A 26,930-nucleotide genomic window follows, 5' to 3' on the forward strand; every position below is an offset into this window, starting at 1 on the left:
AGGTGGAGAGTGGGTTCTTGAACTTGAGAGTGTGGATGTGAAAAGCCTAGGGTGTGGCATGCTCTGTATGGCCGAGATCGGGCTAACAGCCTGGGGAAAGAGGTCATGGAGCTGAGGGACCAGGACATGAGAAAGACAGCTAGGGGGATCTTGAAATCACCAGAGCTTCTGCCCGCTGCTGCTGTTGTGACTATGAACCTGAATCCTTTCCGTGGCTGCTCATAGCACTGGCAACAGGCAGAGAGAGCACTTGTAGATAGCAGATAACACTGCCTTGGATCCTCTTCCTTCTGGCCTCCATTCTGTCTGCTTCTGACACTATGAGAGAGCCAGAGGGAAGGCTGGTCTCTCCCCCCAACTCCCCTTCATTCCCTTCTCTAGTAGGGACCCCTGCAGGCACCTAACAGGGGTGTCCCTTGGGCTGTGGTGTGTCCAGTGCATACACTTCTGGTTGCATGGTGAGCCTCTCTCTGGCTCCCTTCCTGCTTGTTGTATTCTGAACCCACAACAAACTTCAGGCTCACTCTGGAAACTACTAAGGAAGCAGTTTCCCTCCGGTCCCTGTGAAGTGCTATGCTTGGAGGGGAGACTGCTTCCTCACTTTATGCACGCCATAACTGGGGTTCAGAGAGGTTGGTGTCTTATCCCACAACTCATAGCAGGAAATGCAGAGATTCCAACCTAGGCTCTTGCATCTCTGAGTCTGGGTTTTTGTTTGTTTGTGTGCTTGTTTTTATTTTTCTTTCTTTTTTTAATTTTTATTTATAAAAATGAAACACTGACAAAACTGTAAGATAAGAGGGTACAACTCCACACAATTCCCACCACCAGAACTTCCTATCCCATCCCCTCCCCTGATAGCTTTCCTATTCTTTATCCCTCTGGGAGTATGGACCCAGGGTCATTATGGGGTGCAGAAGATGAAAGGTCTGGCTTCTGTAACTGCTTCTTCGCTGAACATGGGCATTGGCAGGTTGATCCATACTCCCAGCCTGTCTTTCTCTTTGACTAGTAGAGCGGGGTTCTGGGAAAGCGGGGCTCTAGGACACATTGGTGGGGTCGTCTGCCCAGTGAGGTCTGGTTGGCATCGTGGTAGCTTCTGGAACCTGGTGGCTGAAAAAAGAGTTAACATGTAAAGCCATACAAATTGTTGACTAATCATGAACCTAAAGGCTGGAATATTGCAGATGAAGACTTGGGATCTCCATTTTATTTTATTTTATTATTATTATTTTATTATTTTATTTTTTAAATTTTTTTATTTAAGAAAGGATTAATTAACAAAACCATAGGGTAGGAGGGGTACAACTCCACACAATTCCCACCACCCAATCTCCATATCCCACCCCCTGCCCCGGTAGCTTTCCCATTCTCTATCCCTCTGGGAGCATGGACCCAGGGTCATTGTGGGTTGCAGAAGGTAGAAGGTCTGGCTTCTGTAATTGCTTCCCCGCTGAACATGGGCGTTGACTGGTCGGTCCATACTCCCAGTCTGCCTCTCTCTTTCCCTAGTAGGGTGGGTCTCTGGGGAAGCTGAGCTCCAGGACATATTGGTGGGGTCTTCAATCCAGGGAAGTCTGGCCGGCATCCTGATGACACCTGGAACCTGGTGACTGAAAAGAGAGTTAACATACAAAGCCAAACAAATTGTTGAGCAATCATGGACCCAAAGCTTGGAAAAGTGGAGAGGAAGTATTAGGGAGGTACTCACTGCAAACTCTAGTATACTTCTGCTTTCTTACTTTGGTGCCATACTCCAAACTCATGCTTTGCGTTTCTACTTCTTCTTCCTTTTTTTTTTTTTTACATGCATAACATTCCCCAGATTCCCATTTAACAATACAACCCCCACTATTTCATTCATCATTTTTCATGGACCTGTATTCTCCCCACCCACCCACCCACCCCAGAGTCTTTTACTTTGGTGTAATACTCCAATTCCATTTCAGGTTCGACTTGTGTTTTCTTTTCTAATCTTGTTTTTCAACTTCGGCCTGAGAGTGAGATCATCCCGTATTCATGCTTCTGTTCCTGACTTATTTCACTCAACATGATTTTTTCAAGGTCCATCCAAGATCGGCTGAAAACGGTGAAGTCACCATTTTTTACAGCTGAGTAGTATTCCATTGTGTATATATACCACAGCTTGCTCAGCCACTCATCTGTTGTTGGACACCTGGGTTGCTTCCAGGTTTTGGCTATTACAAATTGTGCTGCCAAGAACATATGTGTACACAGATCTTTTTGGATGGATGTGTTGGGTTCCTTAGGATATATCCCCAGGAGGGGAATTGCAGAGTCATAGGGTAGGTCCATTTCTAGCCTTCTGAGAGTTCTCCAGACTGTTCTCCACAGAGGTTGGACCAATTGACATTCCCACCAGCAGTGCAGGAGGGTTCCTTTGACCCCACACCCTCTCCAGCATTTGCTGCCGTTACCTTTTCTGATGTGTGACATTCTCACAGGAGTGAAGTGATATCTCATTGTTGTCTTGATTTGCATTTCTCTGACAATCAGAGACTTGGAGCATTTTTTCATGTGTTTCTCGGCCTTTTGGATCTCTTCTGTGGTGAATATTCTGTCCATGTCCTCCCCCTATTTTTGGATGGGGTTATTTGTTGTCTTGTTGTTGAGTCTGGTAAGCTCTTTATATATGTTGGTTATTAAACTCTTATCTGATGTATGGCATGTAAAGATCTTCTCCCATTCTGTGAGGGGTCTCTTGATTTGGGTAGTGGTTTCTTTTGCTGTGAAGAAGCTTTTTAATTTGATGTAGTCCCATAGGTTTATACTTGCCTTAGTCTTCCTTGTAATTGGATTCGTTTCATTGAAAATGTCTTTAAAATTTATGCGGAAAAAAGTTCTTCCAATATTTTCCTCTAAGTATCTGATAGTTTCTGGTCTAACATCCAAGTCCTTGATCCACTTGGAATTTACTTTTGTATTTGGTGAAATACAGTGATTCAGTTTCATTCTTCTGCATGTTTCAACCCATTGTTTCCAACACCATTTGTTGAAGAGACTCTGCTTCCCCCATATAATAGTCTGGGCCCCTTTGTCAAAGATTAGATGTCCATAGGTGTGGGGCCTCATTTCTGGGCTCTCAATTCTATTCCACTGGTCAGTGTGTCTGTTCATATTCCAGTACCAAGCAGTTTTGATGACAATGGCCCTATAATACAGTTTGAGATCTGGCAGTGTGATGCCTCCGGTTCTGTTCTTTTTTCTCAAGATTGTTTTGGCAATTCTAGGTCTTTTCTGGTTCCAGATAAACATTTGTAGCATTTTTTCTATTCTCCTAAAAAATGTGCTTGGGATCTTGATGGGGATAGCATTAAATTTGTAGATGGCTCTGGGTAATATATTCATTTTGATGATGTTAATTCTTCCAACCCATGAACATGGAATATCTTTCCACTTCTTTGTGTCTTTTTCAATTTCTTTGAGTAGTGACTCATAATTTTCAGTATACAAGTCTTTCACTTCTTTGGTTAGGTTTATTCCTAGATATTTTATTGTTTTTATTGCTATAGAAAAAGGAACTGATTTCTGGATTTCAATTTCTTCTAACTTAGTGTTTGCATAGAGGAATGCCACTGACTTTTGAATGTTAATTTTATAGCCTGACACATTACTGTATTGCCTGATGATTTCCAAAAGCTTCTTGCTGGATTCCTTAGGTTTTTCCATGTATACTATCATGTCATCTGCAAATAAGGAGAGTTTGACTTCTTCTCTTCCAATCTGTATGCCTTTAATTCCTTGCTCCTGCCTGATTGCTATGGCAAGAACTTCCAACACTATGTTGAATAGTAATGGTGATAGTGGGCAGCCCTGTCTAGTACCTGATCTGAGGGGAAATGCTTCCAGTTTTTCACCATTGAGTATGATGTTGGCTGTAGGTTTGCTATATATAGACTCCACTATCTTCAGGAATTTTCCATCTATTCCTATTTTTTGTAGTGTTTTGATCATAAAGGGATGTTGTATTTTGTCAAAGGCTTTCTCTGCGTCTATTGATATGACCATATGGTTTTTGGTCTTGCTTTTGTTGATGTGGTGGATCACATTGATTGATTTACGTATATTAAACCAACCTTGCATGCCTGGGATAAACCCCACTTGGTCATGATGAACAATTTTTTTGATATACTGCTGTATCCGGTTGGCTAGAATTTTGTTCAATATTTTCGCATCTATGTTCATCAGAGATATTGGTCTGTAGTTTTCTTTTTTGGTTGTGTCCCTGTCTGCTTTTGGTATCAGGGTGATGTTGGCTTCATAGAAGCTGGCAGGGAGTATTCCAGTGTCTTCAATCTTCTGGAAGACTTTTAAAAGTAGAGGTATTAGTTCTTCTTTGAAAGTTTTGTAGAATTCATTTGTAAAACCATCTGGTCCAGGACTTTTATTTTTGGGAAGATTTTTGATAACTGTTTCAATTTCATTAGCTGTGATGGGCCTGTTCATGTTATCCACTTCCTCTTTACTTAGTTTTGGAAGTTGGTAGGTATCTAGGAAATCATTCATTTCTTCCAGGTTCTCTAGCTTGGTGGCATATAGTTGTTCATAGAAGCCTCACGTGATATGTTGAATTTCTGCAGTGTCTGTTGTGATTTCTCCTCTTTCATTTACTATCCGATTTATTTGGGTCTTCTCCCTTTTTTGTTTTGTGAGTCTGGCTAAAGGTTTGTCGATTTTGTTTACTCTTTCGAAGAACCAACATTTACTTTCATTGATCTTTTGTATGGTTTTCCTATTCTCAATGTTATTTATTTCTGCCCTAACTTTAGTAATTTCTGTCCTTCTGGTTGCTTTAGGATTCCTTTGTTGTTCTTCTTCTAGGTCTTTAAGATGTGCAATCAGGCTGTTTATTTGTGCCTTTTCTTGTTTCCTGATGTGTGCTTGTATAGCTATGAACTTCCCTCTTAGGACTGCTTTAGCTGTGTCCCAAATATTTTGATAGCTTGTGTCTTCATTTTCATTGAACTCTCGAAACATTTTGATTTCTTCCTTGATTTCCTCTTTGACCCAGAAGTTGTTAAGAAGTGTACTGTTGAGCTTCCACATTTTGGCACTGTTACTAATCTTTTGTTGATTGTTAAGTGTTAGTTTAATTCCACTGTGGTCTGAGAAGATGCTTGGGATGATTTCAGTGCTCTTGAATAGGCTGATGCTGTCTTTGTGGCCTAACATATGGTCTATCCTTGAGAATGATCCATGTGGATTTGAGTAAAATGTGTATTCCAGTTTCTTGGGATGAATGACTCTGAAAATGTCCAATAGTTCTAGTTTATCTATCTCTTCATTTAGCTCCCTTATGTCTTTACTGATTTTCTGCCTGGATGATCTGTCAAGTTGAGATAGTGGGGTGTTGAAGTCCCCTACTATGATTGTGTTACTGTTAATATATTGCTGTAGCTCTTTCAGTAGAAGTTTGATGTATTTAGATGGCTTCTCATTGGGTGCATAGATATTAATAATTGTTAAGTCCTCTTGATTGACTGATCCTCTGAGCATTAAGTAGTGTCCATTCCTATCTTTTTTAATCTTATCTATTTTAAAGTCTATCATGTCAGATATGAGAATAGCTGTTCCTGCCCTTTTTTGTGGGCCATTGGCTTGAATGATGGTTTTCCATCCTTTCACTTTAAGTCTGTGTTTCTCTTGTTGCGTTAGGTGAGTTTCCTATAGACAACATATTGTTGGGTTGTGTTTTCTGATCCATCTTCCTACTCTGTGTCTTTTGATAGGTGAATTCAGGCCATTGACATTTATTGATATCAAAGATTGAAGATATTTTAACGCCATTCTTGTAGAGTTTTAGAGTGTTTTGATATATGTCCTATTTGTGGTGGTCTGGTTGTTTGTAGGAGACCTTTCAGAACTTCTTTCAGGGCAGGCTTGGTGATGGTTGCTTCCTTCAACTGTTGCTTGTCTGAGAAGGTTTTGATGCTTCCATCTAGTCTGAATGACAATCTAGCAGGATATAGTATTCTTGGCTGAAAGCCTTTCTCATTGAGCACTTGATAGATATCTTGCCATTCTCTTCTGGCCTGTAGTGTTTGTATGGAGAAGTCTGCTGCTAATCTTATGGGTTTTCCTTTGTAGGTGACTCTTTGTTTTTCTCTTGCAGCCTTGAGGATCCTTTCTTTATCCTTATTCCTTTCCAATCTAAGTATGACATGTCTTGGTGTCTTTAGGTCTGGGTTAATTCTGTTTGGGACCCTCTGGGCTTCTTGAATCTTTATGTCTTTGGTGTTGTCTAGACTAGAGAAATTTTCAGCTATTATGGCCTGGAGAATGCTTTCTTCCTCCCCTTCTCTTTCTTCCTGTGGTAAGCCAATAATGCGTATATTGTTTCTTTTGAAGTCATCCCATAGGACTCTGTTGTTGTTTTCAGCATCTCTTAATCTCTTTTTGAGATCTCTTACTTCTTCTTTAGTTGTCTCTAATTCATCCTCAATCTTGCTAATTCTGTCTTCAGCCTCATTGATTCTATTCTCTCTGCCCTCTACTGCTTTCTGGAGTTCATCTATTTTGTTGCCCTGCTCTGATACTGTTTTAGCTTGTTCAGCTAGTTGCCTTCTTAGCTCAGCGATTTCAGCTTTCAGCTCTCTAATAACCATGAGATAATTAGAATTTTCTTCCATATTCTCATTTGTTGTTCCTGCATTTCTGATTACAATTTTTTTCAAATTCTTTACTCACTCCTGTTATTATTTCCTTAGCTAATGTTTGGATGTTGAACTCGTTGTTTTGTGCTTCACTCTCTGGAGGACTTTTAGCTGGACTCTTGTCCTGGTTTGAGTCTCCATTATTTTTTCTTGTTGTTTTAACCATTTTATATAAGTTAACAGTTTTTTCAATCCCTGAGTTGGAGCTCAGTGGTGTAAAAGCCTCTTTTTTTTTTCTTCCCTGTAGGCTATGGGAGCCTGAGGGCTTTTAAACTGTCAATAGGCTTCTTAGCTTAATAACTGACTCCTGACCAAGAGATAAAGCAGGGTGTGGCAGAGATAATCCAGTGGTTATGCAAAGAGACTTTCACAGCCCCTCAGCTATGCCACCGAGGTATGGGTCTTCTCCTGAATTTCCCGGTTAGATCTCTGTACCCTGGTGTACCCTGGTGTCCCTCCCTGTTGCTGCTCCAGATTCTGAGGGTAGTAGCAAGGGAGACTCAGAGTTGCACTTGGTGAGTCTCTGGGGAGTCTTTTCCTCCCTTCAGCTGTCCCCTTGTTGGTGGAGCAGACTGGAGGTGGTGTCTCCACTGACAAACTGTTGAACTGTTAGCAGTCACTTAGTCTCTCCTTAGGCCCCTCTCTCCTCTCTGTCACCAGCCACGCGTGTTTGTACTCACGGGTGATTTACTGGGTTTCTGTGGTCATTCTAGTCCTGTCTTGTTTCGGTCCGGGTGGTCTCCTTTGGTATTCCTAGTTGATCCGGGAGAGGAGAGGAGAGGAGAGAAAGCGATCTGCTGCTCGTAGCTCCGCCCCCGGAAGTCGAATCCGGGGTCTCCATTTTAAAGATAGCTAGTAGGCCTATCTTAAGTCATATTACAAAGGACCCATGACTATACTAGTTTTTTCCTGAGCCTGACCTCTGATATGCAGGAGGATCCAATTATTGTCTGGGGAGATGATGTCATGGCTGGAAAAAGGGCTAGAAAACTGGATCAGGGAAGAGAGTAGCACCCAAAGATGGGAAAGGTATATAAATATTGTTGACTGTAAACCCTAGCAATTTGATATGATCTGGGGCCCATATTCAGCACAGGAGCCTATGTGATCTCTGCATCCCTATAGATCTGAGCTCACATTCTGTGGTCAGAGTAGGAACATTCCAAGCTGCCCCAATTTCAGGACCCATCTTTTTCAGGTGGTAGATAGAGCCTCCCTTCAGAGGATGGAACATTCTCTACCATTGTTGATCCACATTGAGGGCAAAGTCCTATGGGGGCTCACAAAGGGGTCTATTGTGTTGTTCCTGAAGGAGATGACCAGTGACAGTGAAGAGGGGGATCTGTTTGAGGTTTAGGCCCATCATGCCTGTGTGGGAATCTCAAGACTCCCTGACTAGGGACCCAGCTGATGGGGGTGGCCTGATAGTGACTACAGAGTCATCCCCTCCTGGGATCCCCTGAATTATTGATTCTCTATATCCAGAGCTCCCCAAGACAGGTGCAGGGGTCATGGGACTGGAGAGAGAAGCTAAACCTAGGCAGGGAACTGAGTTCCCCTCTTCTTGTGCCATCTTTTCAGATCATTCTGAACTTCACGTCCATGGATCTGTACCGCAGCCGTTTGTGCTGGTATGACTACGTGGAGGTCCGAGATGGCTTCTGGAGGAAGGCGCCCCTCCGAGGTAAGGGCCCAATCCACCCCCAGCCTCTGCTCAGAGACCTGTCTTGCCCTCCCTGGAACTTCTCATCTCTTTGTCCATCCTTCCTGGAAAACACATACGGGAGAGGGGGGAGACTGTCTCATAACTCAGTAGTCATGGGCATATTCTTTCCCAAAGCTGGACCTTAGGGTCCTCAGTGAAGGCCTAACCACCCCTTCCTGACACACAGAGGGTGGCTATTAGGGCGAATCAGATAAGTGAGAAAGGCAAGCAAATTGATTCCACAGCTCTGAGCTTTCTTCTGCATTGGGGCCACTTGGGAGGTTCTATTTTCTCTCCTTGCACACTCTGTGGATGCAGAGCCAGGCAAAGTCTGGTGTCCCAGGAGAGTTTGCATCTATGTGAAATCTTCTCTCATCTGCGGATGATCCCAAGTGACTCAGGGCTACTCAGTCAGTTGAAGGCTCTGTCCTTCTCAGCCTGTGCCTGAAGCAGGCTGACACAGTCTTGCTAAGCATCACATTTCCCCCTCTAGTTTCTGATAGTCAGATACTTTGTGTTAGTCACCTCAGACAGCTTGTCATTACAACACTTTGCCCTGCAGACAACTGAGCATTTCCAAGATTGCAGCTTCCTTCTCATAACTCACATTCCTAGGTCAGCACCCTCTGTCCTTTGCTGGAAGTTGGGAAACACCAAGCCTTAGGAACACATAAATCATCTTTAGCTGATAGTGGACTATATGGAATTTCACAGATGGCTAGACGCATCCGCTTATGTGGATTCTCCTTGTGCTGGGTTTTAAAGGAAACATGTTCTGATCCAGACCACCGATCCTGGGATTTGAGATCCTGTGCATTTGACCCAGTGGAAACATGTAATATACCAATGAAGCCCCCCCTTTTTTTTTTGCCACCAGAGTTACCATTGGGATTGAGTATCTACATGACAAATCCATTGCTCCTGGTGGCCATTTTTTTTCCTTTAAAAATTATTTGAAGGGGTCAGGCGGTGGCACACCTGGTTAAGTGCATATATTACAATGTGAGAGGATGCAGGTTCAAGCCCCTGGTCCCCATCTGCAGGGGAAAAGCTTCATGAGTGGTGAAGCAGATCTGCAGGTGTCTCTCTATCTGCCTCTCCCCTCTCCCTTTCTCTCTGTCTCTATCCAATAATAAATAAAAATATATTTAAAAATTATTTGGTAAGAAAGAGAGAAATTGAGAGGGGAGGGGGAGGTAGAGAGGGAGAGAGAAAGAGAGATAACTGCAGACCTGCTTCACAACTTGTGAAGCTCTCCCCCTGCCCCAGGTGAGGACTGGGAGTTTGAACCTGGGTCTTTGCACATGGGCTGCACTCAATTCTGTGTGTCACCACCCAGCCACATATTTGTTCTTGATGGCTACTTCTTTGTGGGGAGACCAAGTTAAGAACAGGTAAGTGATGATGTTAATGTACTTTTAAAAAACCAAAAAGGAAATCAAATACATGCACAGTTGTTGATGCCGAGGATCCTGTTTCCTCCCAGAAACAAACTCACATCCTGTCCCACAAGTGCATGAGGGCCTCTGGACTTATCTTTGGCTCTTCAAGGTCAAGCTGGACTGGCCTTGGACTGTAGTCAGGTGGCCAGAGGCTACATGGTGTCAGGAACATGTGCTAAGTACAGACCAGGACTGGGTTCCCAGCTTCCTGGTGGGGGTGGTGTGGGGAAAAGCCCTGATGTAAGGAGTGGGGAGGGACTCCATGGGGACCTCACTGCCCCTCTGTCCACACTGCAGGCCGCTTCTGCGGGGGCAAACTCCCGGAGCCCATCATCTCCACGGACAGTCGCCTCTGGGTAGAGTTTCGCAGCAGCAGCAACTGGGTTGGGAAGGGCTTCTTTGCAGTTTATGAAGGTACTGGGGGAGGGAATGGATTTGGGGCAAGACTGAGGGCTCTTGGGGAGAGAGAGAAAAAGATTCTAGGGAAATTAACAAGGGTGGGGGACACAGGATCTATGTGAGGGGGGCAGTGAGAAACTGGAAGCACTGAGAAACTGAGGGACACAGGAACTGGGGGGCACTGAGAAGCTGGGGGGACACAGGGAGAGCTGGAAAAAGAAAGGAGGGGGCATCTGGAGCAGCTAGACTATTCTGAACCCTCTCCCCCTCTTCCCACCTCACTCTGTGCCCCCCAAGCCATCTGCGGGGGAGATGTGAAGAAGGACAACGGCCACATCCAGTCACCCAATTACCCAGATGACTACAGGCCCAGCAAAGTTTGCATCTGGCGGATCCAGGTGTCTGAGGGCTTCCACGTAGGCCTCACCTTCCAGTCCTTCGAAGTAGGTCAAGTCCCCATGTCCCACATCCCAGCATCCTGGTTTCCCCAGGACAGCCCACCTGCCTGTGGACTCCTGAGGCTTGGGTCCCCCAGCCAACTCCCCACTGATAGAGGACCCCCTGCCCCCCGCCACCAGATTGAGCGCCATGACAGCTGTGCCTATGACTACCTGGAGGTGCGAGATGGGCATAGTGAGAGCAGCACCCTCATTGGGCGCTACTGTGGCTATGAGAAGCCCGATGACATCAAGAGCACTTCCAGCCGCCTTTGGCTCAAGTTCGTATCTGATGGGTCCATCAACAAAGCCGGCTTCGCTGTCAACTTTTTCAAAGGTGCCTCTCCTAGGACCAAACCTACTCCCTCAAGCCTCCCTTTCACTTTGTACATTTTTATAGGATTTTAATTAATATCTTATTTATTTATTTATTATTTCTTAGATAAATTGAGAGGGAAGGTGGAGACACAGAAGGAGAGAGAGAAAGTATACAAGAGGGAGAGAGACATCTGCAGCACTGCTTCACCATTTCTGAAGCTTCCCCCCTCCCCCTGGCCCCTGTAGGTGGGAACTAGGGGCTTGAACCTGGGTCCTTATGCATTGTAACATGTACATTCAACTGGGTATACCACTGCCTGGTCCCAGTTTTTTTTTTTAAGACTTTATTTATTGGGGGCCAGGTGGTGTCTCAGCTGGTTGAGCACACATGTCATAATGCTCAAGGACCTGAGTTCAAGCCCCTGGCCCCCACCTGTAGAGGGAAAGTTTTGTGAGTCATGAAGCAGAGCTGCAGTTGTTTGTCTCTCTCACTGTACCAACCCCTTCCCTCTCGATTCCTGGCTGTCTCTGTCCAATAAATAAATTAATAAAAAATAAAGATATATTTTTTTAAAATTAAAAAAAAGATTTTATTTATTAATGATAGAGACAGGGAGAGAGAAAGAGAACTTTACTTCACACTAGTAATTATGCTTTGTATCAAACCCAAGACCTCCTGCTTAAGGGCCCAACACTTGATCCACTGTGCTGTCTCCTGGACCACACTGTGAGTTTTACTGTGGTAGAGACACACATGTGAACCATCCTTTGCATTCCTGTGGAATGGCAGGTCTCTATAGCTGTTCCTCTCACTAGACTCAGTCCTTATGCCCTCTGCTGAGAAACTCCCCCTCTCCCTCTACTCTTTATTTCCATGAATTTGGCAGTGTAATTGTCTCATGTAAATGAAACCATGCAATATTTATCTTTCTGTGACTAGCAGAATTCACTTAACTTCATGTCCCTGCAATTCATCCATGCTGTCACATATGGCAAAATGTCTTCCCATTCTTTTTTAAGGCAGAGTAGTATTCCATTGTGGGTCTACACTATACCCTTTCTATCCTCACTTACCAATGGGCCTTAGCTATTCTGCATAGTACTGGGATGACTTTATTCAGCAAAGAGATTCTAAGAGGGATGTGTAGAACCTAGCACCCTGCTCTTGAACTTCTGATATGAGGAGAAAAATGCCACCCCTGGGCTAGCAAAATAGCTCACTTTTCAAAATAGTGCACTTCTTTGCCATATGAGCAACCCAAGGTTCAAGTCCAGCCTCCACTGCATTAAAATAGGAAGCTTTGTTGCTGTGGTCTCTCTTTCTTTCTACCTCTCTACCCCTCTGTCAAGGAAGGAAGGAAGGGAGGGAGGAAGAAAGGGGAAAGGGAAGGAAGGAAAAGAAGGAAGGAAGGAAAAAAGGGAGGAAGAAAGGGGAAAGGGAAGAAAGGAGAAAAGGAAGGAAGGGAGAGAGGGAGGGAGGCTAGGATGGAGGGAGGGAGAGGGAAGAAGGGTCAACCTTACTGAAAATCTGCATACCTCTTTGACTGAAGGACAGACTTCACAAAAAGTCCAATTATGAACTGAAATAATGACTTGAGAGTTGCCTAAAAGTCTGAAATTCTGTGCAGAAGAGAGGTGGATGGGCCCTAGGGGCAGAGAAGCTCAGGGAAGAAGCAGGGCAGCTGGGCTTGTGTAAGTGTCCTGGGGCCAGGCACTCCTGTTAAGTGAGGATAGTTACAGTGTCCCCATCACAGGCTTCCCAGTGGAAGAACTGAAAGAGCAGCACTTGGCCAGGGATCTCTTGTGAGAGGCACCAGTCAGTGGCGGGGATCAATCCTGAAGTATGGTCAGAAGGAAGGCCTCCATCTCTGCCGTCCCTTTGGAGATGTATTTATTATATTTGAGAGGCAGAAAGAGAGAGAGATTCACATGAGAAGAGAGAGACAAGCTAGAGTATCACTCTACTACATGTGGCACTGGGAATTGAACCTGGAACCTCAGCCATGTATGTCCAGTGCTTTCTCAGTTAAGCCCTCTCCCCGGTTGCACTGCCTCCCTTCATCCTTTTGAGGCTCTCACATCTCCCCCAGGGACTGAATAGCATGCTGAGCAGCCTTGCAGGGTTGGGGCACAGGGAGGCCCACAGCTGACCCCCTGTTCTTGAATGGGGCTTAGGTGATCACAGGAAGCCTAAGGGACTCTGGATGGGACCTCCCAAGAAGAGGGCAGGAGGAAGGAACCTGGCCCCAGCCTGGGAGTCACCTTCTCCTTCCTTCCTTCCTTCCTTCCTTCCTTCCTTCCTTCCTTCCTTCCTTCCATCTTTCCATCCTTCCATCCTCCCATTCTTCCCTCTTCTGGCAGAGGTGGACGAGTGTTCCCGGCCCAACCGTGGGGGCTGCGAGCAGCGCTGCCTCAACACCCTGGGCAGCTACAAGTGCAGCTGTGACCCCGGCTATGAGCTGGCCCCTGACAAACGCCGATGTGAGGGTGAGTGCCACCCATGCCGCTGGGACCCTCCCTGTCTCCTGCCCCTCAGCTAGGATCTCTTATGTCCTTGACAGACCCCTTTCTGGAAGAACTAGGGTTTCCAGTACCTTCTCCACTGCTCATGGACAGGGGATGCTTTCATGGTGCAGTTTCCCCAGGCCTCTCTGTGAGCAGATGTGATGCTTGCTGGAAATTATTTTTTCATTTCCCCTTCTGACACTTATCTTGACCATCTAAGTGATTTCTCAAGATCTTGGAGAGACGCTGAGAATCAGCCTCTTGCTGTACCTGTTCCTGACCTGCTGGTGGCAGTCGCCTGGCTCCCCAGCTCCAGCTCAGCCTGAGCTTTTGGTTGTATGGTTTCTCTCGCCTCCTGAGCTGCCTCTCAGCTGGGCCGTCCACCACCCTGGGGTCCCTAAGCTCCTGTGCCCACCCCCTCTCTGCAGAGGCCCTGGTCACTTTCACAGAGTAGACAGCAAGTGGCCACACTCACGACTCATCCCCCTGACAGGTCCTACAGAGACCTGTCTCTCACTCTACCTCCTTCCCTTCCTCCCCGAAAGACTAGGCCCTGGGCTCAGCCTCCAACACCCTCTCATAAGTTCACCCATGCCCAGTCTCCTGCCTACCTTCCTTTTTTCCCCAGCTGCCTGCGGTGGTTTTCTTACCAAGCTCAATGGCTCCATCACTAGCCCTGGCTGGCCCAAGGAGTACCCCCCCAACAAAAACTGCATCTGGCAGCTGGTGGCCCCTACTCAGTACCGCATCTCCCTGCAGTTTGACTTCTTTGAGACCGAAGGCAATGACGTGAGTGCCCGCCTTGCCTGCCATGTGGGGCCACAGGAAGGTTGTGAGAGGTGGTGACCCTTTGCCTGCTCCCTTCCCTCTTGAAAGAAATGGTCTGGGGGTGCAGGGGTAGATGGCATAGTGGTTATGCAAAGAGACTGTCATGCCTGAGGCTCTGAAGTCCCAGGTTCAATCACCTGTATCACTATAAACCAGAGCTGAGCACTGCTCTGGTAAGAGAGAAAGGAAGGAAGGAAGGGAGGGAGGGAGGAAAGAAAAAGAGAGTTGGGCGGTAGCACAGCGAGTTAAGCACAGGTCACACAAAGATCAAGGACCGGTGTAAGGATCCCAGTTTGAACCCCCAGCTCCCCACCTGCAGGGGAGTTGCTTCACAAGTGGTGAAGCAGGTCTGCAGGTTTCTATCTTTCTCTCCTCCTCTCTGTTTCCCCTTCTCTATCGATTTCTCTCTGTCCTATCCAACAACAATGATACCAATAATTACAACAATAAAACAAGGGCAACAAATAAATAAATAAATAAATATTAAAATATATATTTATAAAAATAGATAGATAAATAGAGAGGGGGAAAAAAGAAAGCAAGGAAGGATGGGAAGTAGGACAGATGCTCTGCCATGCCCTCCACTCAGGTCTGAGCCTCCCATACACCACATGGGAATACTATGGCCCCGGGGAGAAGCTCCAGGACTGTGGTGTCTCTCTTTCTATCTGAAAACATTGGCCTGGAGTGGTGAAGCCCCAGCAACTAAAAATTAAAAAAATTAAAAAAGAAAGAAGTAGCCTTGGAATATAGAGGAGGAAAGGGGACTCTGGATTTGGGGAGCTGGGAGGCTTGAGGAAGACCTTAAAGACTGAGGACATATTAGAATGAAGGACATAGATTTGGGGAGCTGGTGGTGGCTTGTATGGGGAATCAAGAGGATTCCCTGAAGCAGGGTAGGACTTATGTAGTTGTTAGGTTTGGTAAAGCTGGTCCTCAACCATCAGAGGTGAAACAGCTTGCAGACCCAGAGTCTCACTAGGTGGGAGTGGTCAGGGGAGGCTTCCTGGAGGAGGAAGATCTATAGTCATGCTGCCCTGGCTGCTCTGCAGGTGTGCAAGTATGACTTCGTGGAGGTGCGCAGTGGACTTACGGCCGACTCCAAGCTGCATGGCAAGTTCTGTGGCTCCGAGAAGCCTGAAGTCATCACCTCCCAGTACAACAACATGCGTGTGGAGTTTAAATCTGACAACACCGTCTCCAAAAAGGGCTTCAAGGCCCACTTCTTCTCAGGTATCCCCAGCCCCCAGCCCTGGCTCCCCTCCTCCTGCCACTGCACCCCTGCTCCCCCCCAGCTGTCCTTGGTTCCAGGCAGGCAGACTTGAGCTCCTGCTCCCCAACCAGGCTGCTTCCCTGAGCCTGAGTCCCCTTATTCCTAAGCCATCATAGCTCTGTGAGGGGCAGCCTGAGGCCTGGCAGGTGTAGAAATGAGAGGAGAGAACATTCCAGATATCCAAGGCCTGAGAGAGGGCTGGTCCTGGGAACAGAGAGTGAGTGGGGTTACCCACTGAGGTGGGGAGTTTAAGTTGGACAATGCAGGGAGGTGACGACCTCCACAAAGCCAAGTTCATGCAGGTGTCTCAGAGACAAGTATTCTCCCTACTTGAGCATCAAAGTCAACCCACTACCCCTGCCTGAAAACAGGGGCTCAGGTATACTCCCAGGTGCCCAATGTAAGACTGGGAGTGGCACCCTCTGACGCCCTGCCCAGCCTCAGAGCTAGAGCTCCAGGTGTCCCCAGAGCCTGTTGACCTTTCAGTCCTGTATCCAGAGTCAGTGAGACCTGGAATTCAGCTGTGTAGGGCAGGACAGGAGATCCAGGGAGGCTGCGGTCTGGCTGAAACAGTGGTTTTGCAGGGGTGGGGCAGGTGCAAGGTGGCCCAGGGACCCTCATCCCAGCATGTCTGGCGGGCCGGCATGTGACAGCAGGAAGGTAGACAGCCCCTGGCCGAGTCCATGCTGTCTTCCTTCTCTCCTCCCTCACCCAGGGGCCTGCATCCTCTAGTCCCCCCATGCCCCAGCCCTGCCGTGTAGCCCACCTGCACCCCTGCCTGCCCCTCCTGGATGCCATGCACCCCGTGTACTGGTTCCCTGCTTGGCACTGCAGCCACCCTGCTCAGCTTCAAGTGTCCACAGCCCCTGCCCCATTGCTCGCTGAGACCCCCTGTAATGCCAGTCCTTCCCACACCTACCTGGATCTCCAATGAGGAGTTCTCTGAGGGCCAAGAAGATGGACACCAACTCAGGGCTGGGCTGGGCCCTGGGAAACCATTACCTGCTTACTCTGTCTCTTCAAGCCCTTCTGTTGCTCCATTCCTGGAGCCTGACACCATCTTTCAGACCCTGATCCCAGGCTCTCTACTAAGGATTACACATGACAACTCTACTTACAGCCTTGCATAGGGAGACACACACATGTATACCCCTGCACACACACACACACACATACACATATATACACACATGTGTGCATTGCCTGTTGCATAAGAAACCTGCAGAAGAGCTAGCCCGCTGGTGGTTCAGCCCTCAGGGTATAGGGCATCTGGCTCTGGCCCCCCAGGAGGGGCTAATTGGACATTTGAGACACCCAGCGAGGAGACTGTAAGCCAAGAAGGAGAAGAAAGCAACTGAAGACCTTCAGTCTGACCCCTCTGGGGCATTTGGCACTGGAGGGTGAGTGCCCTCTCCTGTGCCCATGTCCACACCCCACTCCTGTCCTTTCTAAAGTTTCCTGCTCGACTCTCAGGGGCCTGCTCATTCCCACCCCACCCTGGAATGCTATAGTGGGCCTTCTTCACTGCTCACTTCCCTCACTCATCCAGCTACCCAGGTCCCACACACATACTCACCCACTGTCAAGGGTTTCTTTGGCCCTGAATATATGCCATACACTGTGCTAAGCTTTGGGGTCCAACTACAAGGGAGGCAGGGGCTCAAGCATTTCAGCAAAGTCTGCTCAGTCCCTGACACTCCCAGCATTGTCACCATCAGGTTATCCAAAGGATCTCCACGACTGGTGATAGAGTGCCCTCACCCTCACTTGCCTCCAGAGCTAGTGAAAAGGTAGCCTCCATAACTTCCCTGTTCAACATCTCTAACTGAGAAGGAGCCTGGGTTCCAGTGGGCCCCAAGCCTGGGTTCCACTGGGTTCCAGTGCCCACCTGTAGATGAACTGGAGAAATAAGACTTTCTGGAAGTCAGCCACTCAGACCACACAGGTCACTCAAGTGGCAACACTTCTCTTTCCACCTGAAGCTTCCTCTCCAGAACACTGGGTGTCCATTCCACTCACATCCCTTCTGACACCTGCCTTTATGTAAACAATCCTCCAAGTAACCATGGGCAGACTGGATATCATAGAGAGTGACACGCATGAGCCTGTGACCAGCATCTCTCCGTGTGTCCATGCATGTTTCTGTACACATTGAGTCAGAAGTCTGCTGTGGAGTCTTGGTCTCTGTGTGTGTCATTGTCGTTGTCCCAATTGATGGTCATTGTGTCATTGTGATAGTGCCTCAGTGCCCCCACGTGTAACTTGCTGTGTGTTTGTGCTTATACACCTTCCTCATGCTACTCAGGTATGAAAAATCTTGGTGTGTCACATGATGACGGTTGTGACACTGTATGTCCGTCATGTTTGTATGTGTATAAGGGGGCATCTGTGTGTACCTGGTGCCAGAGCCTGTGCAGCCTTATTGGGACAACAGCATACCCACAAGAGGCCCTGTTTATGAGCACACATCTGTATCTCACTCTCAGCCTGAATGGGAGAGCAGGGTCTCCCAGAGGCCCACCCTTTCCATGGACTGCTCCCCTCTGCCTGAGATTCCCCCACAAGGCCCCCTCCCCTACCCCCTCCCATTGCTGTGCCTCCTTCCACCTGCTGCCCTCTATGACCTGGCTGCAGACATGGCTGTCCTGCATGAGTGCCCCTGCTGTCCTCCCACCCCACCCCATGGCTAGGCCTCTGAGGTCCCCCCTCGGGCTTGTTTTCACTGCTCTCCCCCTGGCCCTGCCCCCCACCCCCACCCCTCGGTCCCTCTTCTCCTTCTTTCTCTCGTTTCAGAAAAGAAGCCAGCTCTGCAGCCCCCTCGGGGACGCCCCCACCAGCCCAAATTCCGAGTGCAGAAAAGAAACCGGACCCCCCAGTGAGGCCTGCTGGGCCTCCCGGACCCTTGTTACTCAGGAACCTCACCTTGGACAGAATGGGATGGGGGCTCTGGCACCCGCCCACCCCCCCACCTCCTCTCTGCCATTCCGGCCTCCCTCCTTCCGGCCGGACAGAACTGGTGCTCTCCTGCCCTGTCCCCCCTCCTGTGGACAGGGCACTGTCCCCACCCTTCCCCCTCCCACATTGATGGTGTCTGTGACATTTCCTATTGTGAAGTAAAAGAGGGACCCCTGCGTCCTGCTCCTTTCTCTTGCAGTCTGCTTGTCCATGTGTCTGTTTTTCTACATGTCCATCTGTCCAGTAAGCAGGTAATGGTGAAGGGTGCCTGTGCTGTCAGCTCCAGACCCCAGCCCACCCTTCACCCAACTCTATTTTCTCATGCTGGAGTTGGGTGCCACTTGGCTGGCTCCACTTGACACAGTAACCGGGACCCCCTCAGCACCTTGGCCTCCTGATCCCCCCACCCAGGCAGGCTCCCACTCCTCAGGATCCCCGCCTTTAGCCTTTGCTTGCTCCCTTTCAGACAAGGACGAGTGTTCCAAGGACAATGGCGGCTGTCAGCAGGACTGCGTCAACACGTTTGGCAGCTACGAGTGTCAGTGCCGCAGCGGCTTTGTCCTCCATGACAACAAACATGACTGCAAGGAAGGTAAGGGCAATGCAGGGACCAGCACTGCCAGAGGCAGCCCACAGCCTGCTGGGCATTGCCCAAGGTGGCCGGATCCAGAGACAGGTAACAGCATGTCAGGTGCCACCTTTGTGGGCCAAGGTTCAGACTCAAGGAGCTTTGTGACCTCTGAAGTCCCCTCTTAGGTATCACAGCTGGTCATGAGAGCCCCTACTCACCTTAAACTCCAAGCCAGTGCACTTCTGGTCTCCGTTGCTCACACTGGGCAAGGAGACACTCTCACTGCTCTTTGGGATCTATGTTTAAGTTTTGGTGCTTATTAAAGTCCTTGTCCAGGTCTTTCTCTGCTTCCTTTGTTTGTTTCTTTACCAGCAGGGCTATCAGTCACTGTGCCTACACAGCTTCACCACCTTTCCTCACAGACATTTATTTTCCTTTTTGATAGAGGGTGAGAGACAGGGAGTGTGAGAGGGTGACAGAGAGAAGGAGAGAAACCTACAGCACAGCAGGAACTCCCATTTGAGGGTGCAGGGCTTGAACCTGGGTCCTTATGCATGGTAACATGTGTGCTCTACCAGGTGAGCCACCTGTTGTGTCATTCCCCCCACATATACACACACCTACACACACTGTCTTTCTCTCCATGAAGAGCTCCTTCAGGCAGAGAGGATGGGACAGGGGCCAACAACAGACTCTAGTTAGCTGCCAGGACTACATAGGGAGCTGTGGGTCCTTGAACCACTGACTTCTTCTCTATGCCTCAGTTTCTTCCTGTGCAACTTATAGATGGGTGTGTCACTATAGAGATTTGGTGCCTGGGAAGTGCCTCAAGCAGTGCCTGGCTCTTAGTAGGCACAACCACAATTGTGTATAATCATTGTCACCGGTCACCCTTTGCAATCCTAGAGACACCCTTGGTGCTCTTGGTGCTCAAGCCCTGTAGATGCTAGAAGCCAACTCTCACGTCATCACTGATGTCTCAGAATAGCTCTTGGATACAAGGCAGTACTGGCCCACTCCAACTCCTTCACTTACTATGTCCCTGGCTTGGTGGGGACATAAGACCCCAGCAGTGCCACAAAATCACCTCTGTGGTGATCATCTGAGTGGTGTTGGGGGAGTCACATCACCTCTCTGAGCTCCAGTTTCCTCTCCCTGACATGGTAAAAGTATACCTGCTTTACAAGGTGCTCAGCTTTGAGGACCTTGCTTTGAGCACTTAGTACATTTCCTGACCAAGTTCTCTCTCCTCCACATAGTAAGATGAGAGACTGACAATAGACATATAGACTACAGACCAAAATAGCAGAATTACAGCTTCTACAGTGATCTCACAGCCTGGTCACCCTAGCATCCTCAGTTACAGAATCCCTGACTCTTACAGACCCACAACAGTGAACCACAAGTGACTTCATTCTGATGTTGTCTGAAGTGCTTTGGTGCTGGGCTGTCTTTGGAAAAGAGGATTTAGGGCTGGGAAAATAACTCACCCCAGTACTGTGTACTGTGTACTGGCTCTCTACAATTGATGTGTGAGCTGCCCCCCCCCCCACCAATATGTCCACACTCCTGCCTCCTCGACTTGTGCACATGCCCCCTTGTGCTCCTTGCATATCTGCAGTCTGTGTATCATGTACAAGGATCTGGGTTCCAACATATGGGAGCACTGTGCAAATGGAGGAACTTTGTGAGTGATGGAGCCATATTGCGCTGTCTCCTTTCTCTGTCTCTCACCCTCTATCTGGAAGGAGAGAGAGAGAGAGAGAGAGAGAATGAATAAATCCACTGGGAGCTGTGAAATTACACAGGCACGAAGCCCAGCAAATCCCTTGCAGTAAAAATAAAATAAAAAAAAGAGAGAGAGAAAGACAGAAATAGAGAATGAGGGCTTAGCTAAGGACTCTCAGCAGCAACATCAACAAGCTAGCTGGGAGAGTGTTTGGTCTTCTTAGGAAGGAGGCCCACACGCAGCTCTGACTCACTTAGAAGCCCTCAGGTTCTTTAAGTGTTAGGCTCTTCACAGCTCTGTGCTGTTTCCAGAACCCCTGCAGGGGTGGATGCAAAGTTCTGTAGGCGATTCATGAGAGAAGCCCTGCTCACAGGGAGACTGCAGATGTGCAAGGAGCACAAGAGGGCATGTGCACAAGTGGGGGAGGCAGGAGTGTGGACACATTGCAGGGGGGCAGCTCACATATCAATTGTAGAGAGCCAGAAACTGCTGATCTAAGAGCAACTGCATCCCTGGCCCCAACCCTGACCCCCACTACTGAGCACACATGGTGCAAACCCCTGACTGTAGGCAAGGTTGAGTCCTTACCCACCCCGTCTCTTCTCTAGACCCAGCAGTGCTCCAGCATCATGATTCCTTGGTGGGGTCTGTCAGATTGGGTGACAGTAAATACTACTACTAATAATAATGAAACAATTCACTTGGATAGTGTCCTGCTTTGCCATGTCCATGACCCAGGTTTGAACTTGATGATGCTGTTTTCTGCCTCTCTCTCTCTCTCTCTCTCTCTCTCTCTCTCTGTCTGTCTAAAGCTTGATAATCATAATAATGCATGTTTAGATTCAGGTTTGTGAGGCCACACTTTTCAGAGCAAGAAGGCAGAGAACTAAAGAGTCATAAGTAGTGAGGTGATAATGAGTTTTCTGGAAGGTTAGTAGAAAAGAAAATGAGAATGGATAGTAGCTAGAGAGAATTATAGGGTCGCAAGAGAGTGATGTTTTAGGATGGTCAGAGTTTAGGAAGGTTCACTGACTGGCAGAGCTAGGAGACTGAGTGAAGTGGATGATTTGTGGCACAAGCATCCACATGTCCTTGTGCTTCCCTGACACCAAATCTCAAGTATCCTCTAGCACCAGCTCATGGGAGACAATCCATCTCTGCTGTGACACTTGACATTCCCTAAGTTGAGGCAAGGAGGGAAGGTCAAGGAGGAAGAGGGTGAGTTGGTAAGCAGGGTTGGAAGTTGGAGTCATCCATACGTGAGGGCCCTGAGTCTCTCAGAGGTAAACAGTAAGGTAGTCTCCTGGGAAGAAGGTTCTAGGAGTTAAGAAGAGGGATAAAAGTTTGTAGTAGTTGCTGAGGAGGTGAAAGATGGAACTGGCAAAGGGTCAATGTCAAGAGAGTCTAGTCTGTGGGCCCCATTGCAGCTTAGGACTGTGAATGGGGTTGTCCAAGATGGTGCATGGGATGAACAGTCTAGGTGATTAGTCATACAGCTTTGCTGGACAGGGGACCAAGTGAAGTCAACTCTAGAGAGAATACTGGGAGGCCATGGAGGTCTCACTAAAGATGAGAAACCAAAGACTAGCTCACCTGGTAAAGTGCATGTGTTTCTGTATGCAAAGCCTAGTACCACATGGGAATACCATGTCACTGGGGGAAGTGTCATAGATGGTGAAGCAGTATTGTGGTATGACTCTCTCTGATTCTCTTTTTCTCAGAAACATTAAAAAAAAAAAAAAAGTTGGCCTGGAAACAGTGGAATCAGACATTGTGTGAGGCCCCAGAGCCATTAAAGTTGTGGAAGCATTAAATAGAAAACAAGAGTCTGAGCTCAGCAGTAGAAATGGAGGTGCCACAGATAGGCTGATGCATTACTTAACAGGACTGAGATGTTTGATAAGCAGAGAGGCCAGCCTGCTGGGTGGACTGTCTGTCTGCTTCAGTCACCTGGCTTGTGGCAGGAGTGGAGTGGAGAGAAATGAGTCAAATGCCAAAGTCTTCTCAAGTGTGGAGACATGGCCAGAGAGCAGAGGGCAATAGCACCAGGGAAGCCAGAGGTGATATGGCCACATGGCCCCCAAAAGAGGAACCTAGAGGAGTACTTCGGATGCAAGCAGCTAGATTTCCCCCTGCTTGAGGTACCAACCAGACAGGTTGCCTTCATCCAGTTTGTAAGTGGGGATCATGAGGAAGAAGAAAAGAGGGCAGCAGGAGGGAAGTGCATTCTTTCTTCGTAAGGGGGTATTGGGGTCCCTACTGACTTCTGCCCCTCACTCACTTTTGTTATAGCTGGCTGTGACCACAAGGTGACATCAACCAGCGGTACCATTACCAGCCCCAACTGGCCTGACAAATACCCCAGCAAGAAGGAGTGTACCTGGGCTATCTCTAGCACCCCTGGGCACCGGGTCAAGCTGGTAAGATATCCAGTCCCCAACCCACATGAGCACCTGGCCCCTCTTCCATGCCATCTGTCCACCACCTATTTACCTTTATCTACCTGATCTGGCTAACCCTACAGGGCTGCCGTCCCTATAAAATTTCAGTTCGGGGGGGGGGGGGGCGGGGGCGGGCAATAGCACAGTGGGTTAAGTGCACATGATGCAAAGACCAGTCTAACAATCCTAGTTCAAGCCCCCAACTCCCCACCTGCAGGGGGGTTGCCTCACAAATGGTAAATCAGGTCTGCAGGTGTCTATCTTTCTCTCCCCCTCTCTGTCTTCCCCTCCTCTCTTGATTTCTTTCTGTCCTATCCAACAACAGCAATAACAATGACAACAATAATAATAACAACAACAACAACGATAAACAACGAGGGCAACAAAAGGGAAAAATAGCTTCCAGGAGCAGTAGACTCTTATGCAGGCACTGAAGCAATAACCCTGGAGGCAAAAAAAAAAAAAAAATCTCAGTTCTGGTCTGGACAGAGGTTCTTTCCTGGACCTGCTGTCACCCCCAGTCCTGGATTACTGACCCTACACCCACCCCCAGTATCTTCAGTCTGTGGTCCAGAGACCTAGGTTTGGGGTCATCTATTGCTCACTCTTCCTGTCCTCCTCCTGCTTTCCCCGCTGTGCCCCCCAGACCTTCATGGAGATGGACATTGAGGCCCAGCCAGAGTGCACCTACGACCACCTGGAGGTGTACGATGGGCGTGATGCCAAGGCTCCTGTGCTGGGCCGCTTCTGTGGAAGCAAGAAACCCGAGCCTGTCCTGGCCACAGGCAGCCGCATGTTCCTGCGCTTCTACTCAGACAACTCCGTTCAGAGGAAGGGCTTTCAGGCATCCCACTCCACAGGTAAGGCCCACAGACCAGAACCCTGGACCATGCCCTCTGTTCTGGAGGCACCCCTAACACTCACCTGGTCTCAAAGTCTGGCCCTGGGTCCTAGCAGGGGGTAACTGAGAGCTTGTGCAGGTACAGCTAGTCCAGACAATGATGAAGAACAGGACAGTCAGATGGGGGTGTTGGGGGGGGCTGTGCACGTCCCAGTGGTAAGACACTTGCCTGAGCAGCAGCCCACCCACATGCCACCCCCCCAATTTCACTATCCATTATACATTTTTTATTCAGTGCTAGAGATTGAACCCAGAGTCTTGTGACTCTGTATTACCACTGAGCCAACTCCCTACCCAGTTTCTTTCTTTTTAGAGAGATAGACATGGGGGTGGGGGGATGACCTAATAGTCATGCAAAAAACTTTCATGCCTGAGGCTCTGAAATCTTAGGTTCAAGCCACCACATCATCTGTGCTCTGATAAACAAACAAACAGACAGACAGATAGATTGAAAGGGAGGTAGAGCAGAGTACCACTCTACATAAAGCTGGAGCTCAGAACCAGAGGCTTACACACATGCCCTACACACATTTATCCAGACCTGACATGTGTGAGGCAACATTCTAGGTGCAGGCAACAAAAACGAACAAAGCAAACATCACAGCCCTGGAGGGGCTTACTGTGTGCATGTGCCTGTTCAATAAGTGTTCCCTGAGCTCTAGCTCTAGGCAAGGAGATGCAGAGACAGAGGGGCACAGAGACTCAGAGATGAATTTGGCTTGAGCCTCTATCCCGGGAACTTAGTCCAGGCATGGGATCAGGTTTGTGTAGGTCCCTTCAGCACCAGACAAAGCACGGTAACACCTCCCCTTTCCAGCTGGGGAAGTGTTCAACCCAGCCCTGACCCCAGGACAACTCTGGGTGTGTACCAGCATGTCATTGCACTTGGCTGTGGCCATGGGCGTACAGTGTGATGTGAGAGCTGTGTGGCCACAGGGAAAGGCCCAGTCATGGGAGGCCTTGCATGCCAGACCAAGGGGTCAGATGAGGGCTCCCAGGCTCCTCTCAGGCATTCAGCCACCTGCTGGAGAGTCCCCAAAAGTGGGGGTCCACAGTTTCCCTGCACCCCTTTTAGACAGGACCCTGACCCAAGCCCTGCTCCACCTGCTCATTACCCATCTTGCTTCGGAGTGTGAGTACCAGGTGTCCAAGCCGGAAGCCAGGTGTGGAGAGCAGGGTGGCCGCCCGTGCTCACTGGCCCCTCCTAGCCTGGGGTCAAACACTGGAAGCCCAGAACTCCATCTGGCCCTTGGACCTGCTATGTTTGGCCCACAGAATGTTTTGTAAAAAAAAAAAAAACTGAGCCAACATTTTACAAACTCAGGAGTTTTCATATCACATCCAGATGTATGTCTTCTCTCTGAAGAATGGAAGATCTGGCAATGCCAGAGCTGCATTCTTTCCTGACAGGCATCTGCTGGTGTAAATTAGCAATGTCTCCTTTCCACAAGCTGGCCTCCCCAGGGCCTCCATGACTGCCTGCCCCACAGGTACCTCCCCAGGCATCTGTTAGCATCTGTCCAGAGGCAGAGGCAGAGCCACAGAACATTTATTCTGGGTTAAGTCCTAGGCCAGATCCAAACCCTCTTACCATAGGCCATGGAGCCCTTCCCCAGTACTTCCTCTTGATGGATTGGGGCCTGGCCTGGCTAGGAGGGTTAGCTGTGGGAGGAAGGCACAGTGCCTAGCGTGAAGCCCTGCTCAGGGAGTGGTGGCCCCTGTCTTGTCATCCCCCCAGAGTGCGGAGGCCAGGTGCGGGCAGAGGTGAAAACCAAAGACCTTTACTCCCATGCTCAATTTGGTGACAATAACTACCCCGGAGGTGTGGACTGCGAGTGGGTCATCGTGGCAGAAGAGGGCTACGGCGTGGAGCTCATATTCCAGACCTTCGAGGTAGAGGAGGAGACAGACTGTGGCTATGACTATATGGAGCTCTTCGATGGCTATGACAGCACAGCCCCCAGGCTGGGACGCTACTGTGGCTCAGGGGTGAGCTTCCCCCAACCCCCTTCCAGCCCAGTGCAGGGCCCAGCACCAGCCTGGTGCCTCTGGTGGGTGGCTAGTCTCAGCTCCACCCCACCTGGGTCCTCCCCACCCACAAAGCCCAGTCCTTTGGGGCCACACAAAGGTTCCAGAAGCCTCTAGGACATACCTTGTCCCTACCCAAGCCCACCAGTTCTGTTGAACCCACAAAAAGGAAGGTGGTGCTCCTGCCCCTCCCCCTTCCCTTGCCCCAAGATAGCTTACCAGTTGGGGACAGAGGATGGACAAGAGCCAGGGACAGAGGATCCTCACCAATCACGTTAGCTATTCATTCTGGCTGAGCCATCCATAAACACTCTCTCATCTACTCCACTGCCAGTTTCCCTTCTTGGTGAGAGGCCAGCTTGTCCTGAAGCCTTTGCTGTTGCTGCCATCCCAGCAGACGCTGAGCAGTGCTTCTTGGTCCCTGAAACAGCACTTTCAGAGGCCGTGGGCAAACATTGGCAGGAAGAGGTTTTAACTGGGGCTACAGGAAAAATGCTAAGGTGGATTGATTTTCCTCCCAGTCAGAGCCTGTGATTTGACTTGTTTTGTTCATTCTTTTGTCCTTCAGAGAACACAGTCTTCCCCTCCCCATCCCCCACACCCCTTCCTGTGACCTCCCTGTCCCTGGTCTCAGGGTTAAACTTTCCTGAAGCCATAGCAGCTGCTGGCCCCAGTGTTGGCCAGATCTTCTGCAGGGTGTTGGGGGGTGGGGTGGGGGAGTGGT

At 48.7% G+C, this 26,930-nt stretch overlaps 1 protein-coding gene and 1 long non-coding RNA gene across 5 annotated transcripts in view; one reads left to right on the forward strand and one right to left on the reverse strand.

Annotated features, from left to right (window-relative positions):
• BMP1 (bone morphogenetic protein 1) overlaps positions 1-26,930 on the forward strand; it is a 57,955-nt gene that overhangs the window by 29,481 nt on the left and 1,544 nt on the right. For 2 of the 4 annotated variants that reach the window (XM_060178807.1, XM_016190821.2), the window contains 10 exons: positions 8,256-8,358; positions 10,119-10,235; positions 10,518-10,994; positions 13,337-13,462; positions 14,109-14,269; positions 15,361-15,541; positions 19,003-19,128; positions 23,129-23,256; positions 23,924-24,137; positions 25,917-26,167. In XM_060178807.1, coding sequence (XP_060034790.1) covers positions 8,256-8,358; positions 10,119-10,235; positions 10,518-10,994; positions 13,337-13,462; positions 14,109-14,269; positions 15,361-15,541; positions 19,003-19,128; positions 23,129-23,256; positions 23,924-24,137; positions 25,917-26,167 — 1,884 coding nt within the window. Of the gene's footprint in view, positions 1-8,255; positions 8,359-10,118; positions 10,236-10,517; positions 10,995-13,336; positions 13,463-14,108; positions 14,270-15,360; positions 15,542-18,374; positions 18,735-19,002; positions 19,129-23,128; positions 23,257-23,923; positions 24,138-25,916; positions 26,168-26,930 lie in introns of those variants that run through there. The other 2 variants (XM_007529127.3, XM_060178808.1) reach the window with 2 other exon arrangements.
• LOC132534628 (uncharacterized) lies at positions 732-26,604 on the reverse strand. The gene is made up of 2 exons (XR_009546353.1): positions 26,426-26,604; positions 732-1,113 (listed from the first exon to the last, which is right to left on the reverse strand). It is a non-coding gene; the product is annotated as an uncharacterized LOC132534628 (long non-coding RNA).

Source organism: Erinaceus europaeus, chromosome 19 (assembly GCF_950295315.1).
Source record: "Erinaceus europaeus chromosome 19, mEriEur2.1, whole genome shotgun sequence".
Classification (NCBI taxonomy): domain Eukaryota; kingdom Metazoa; phylum Chordata; class Mammalia; order Eulipotyphla; family Erinaceidae; genus Erinaceus; species Erinaceus europaeus.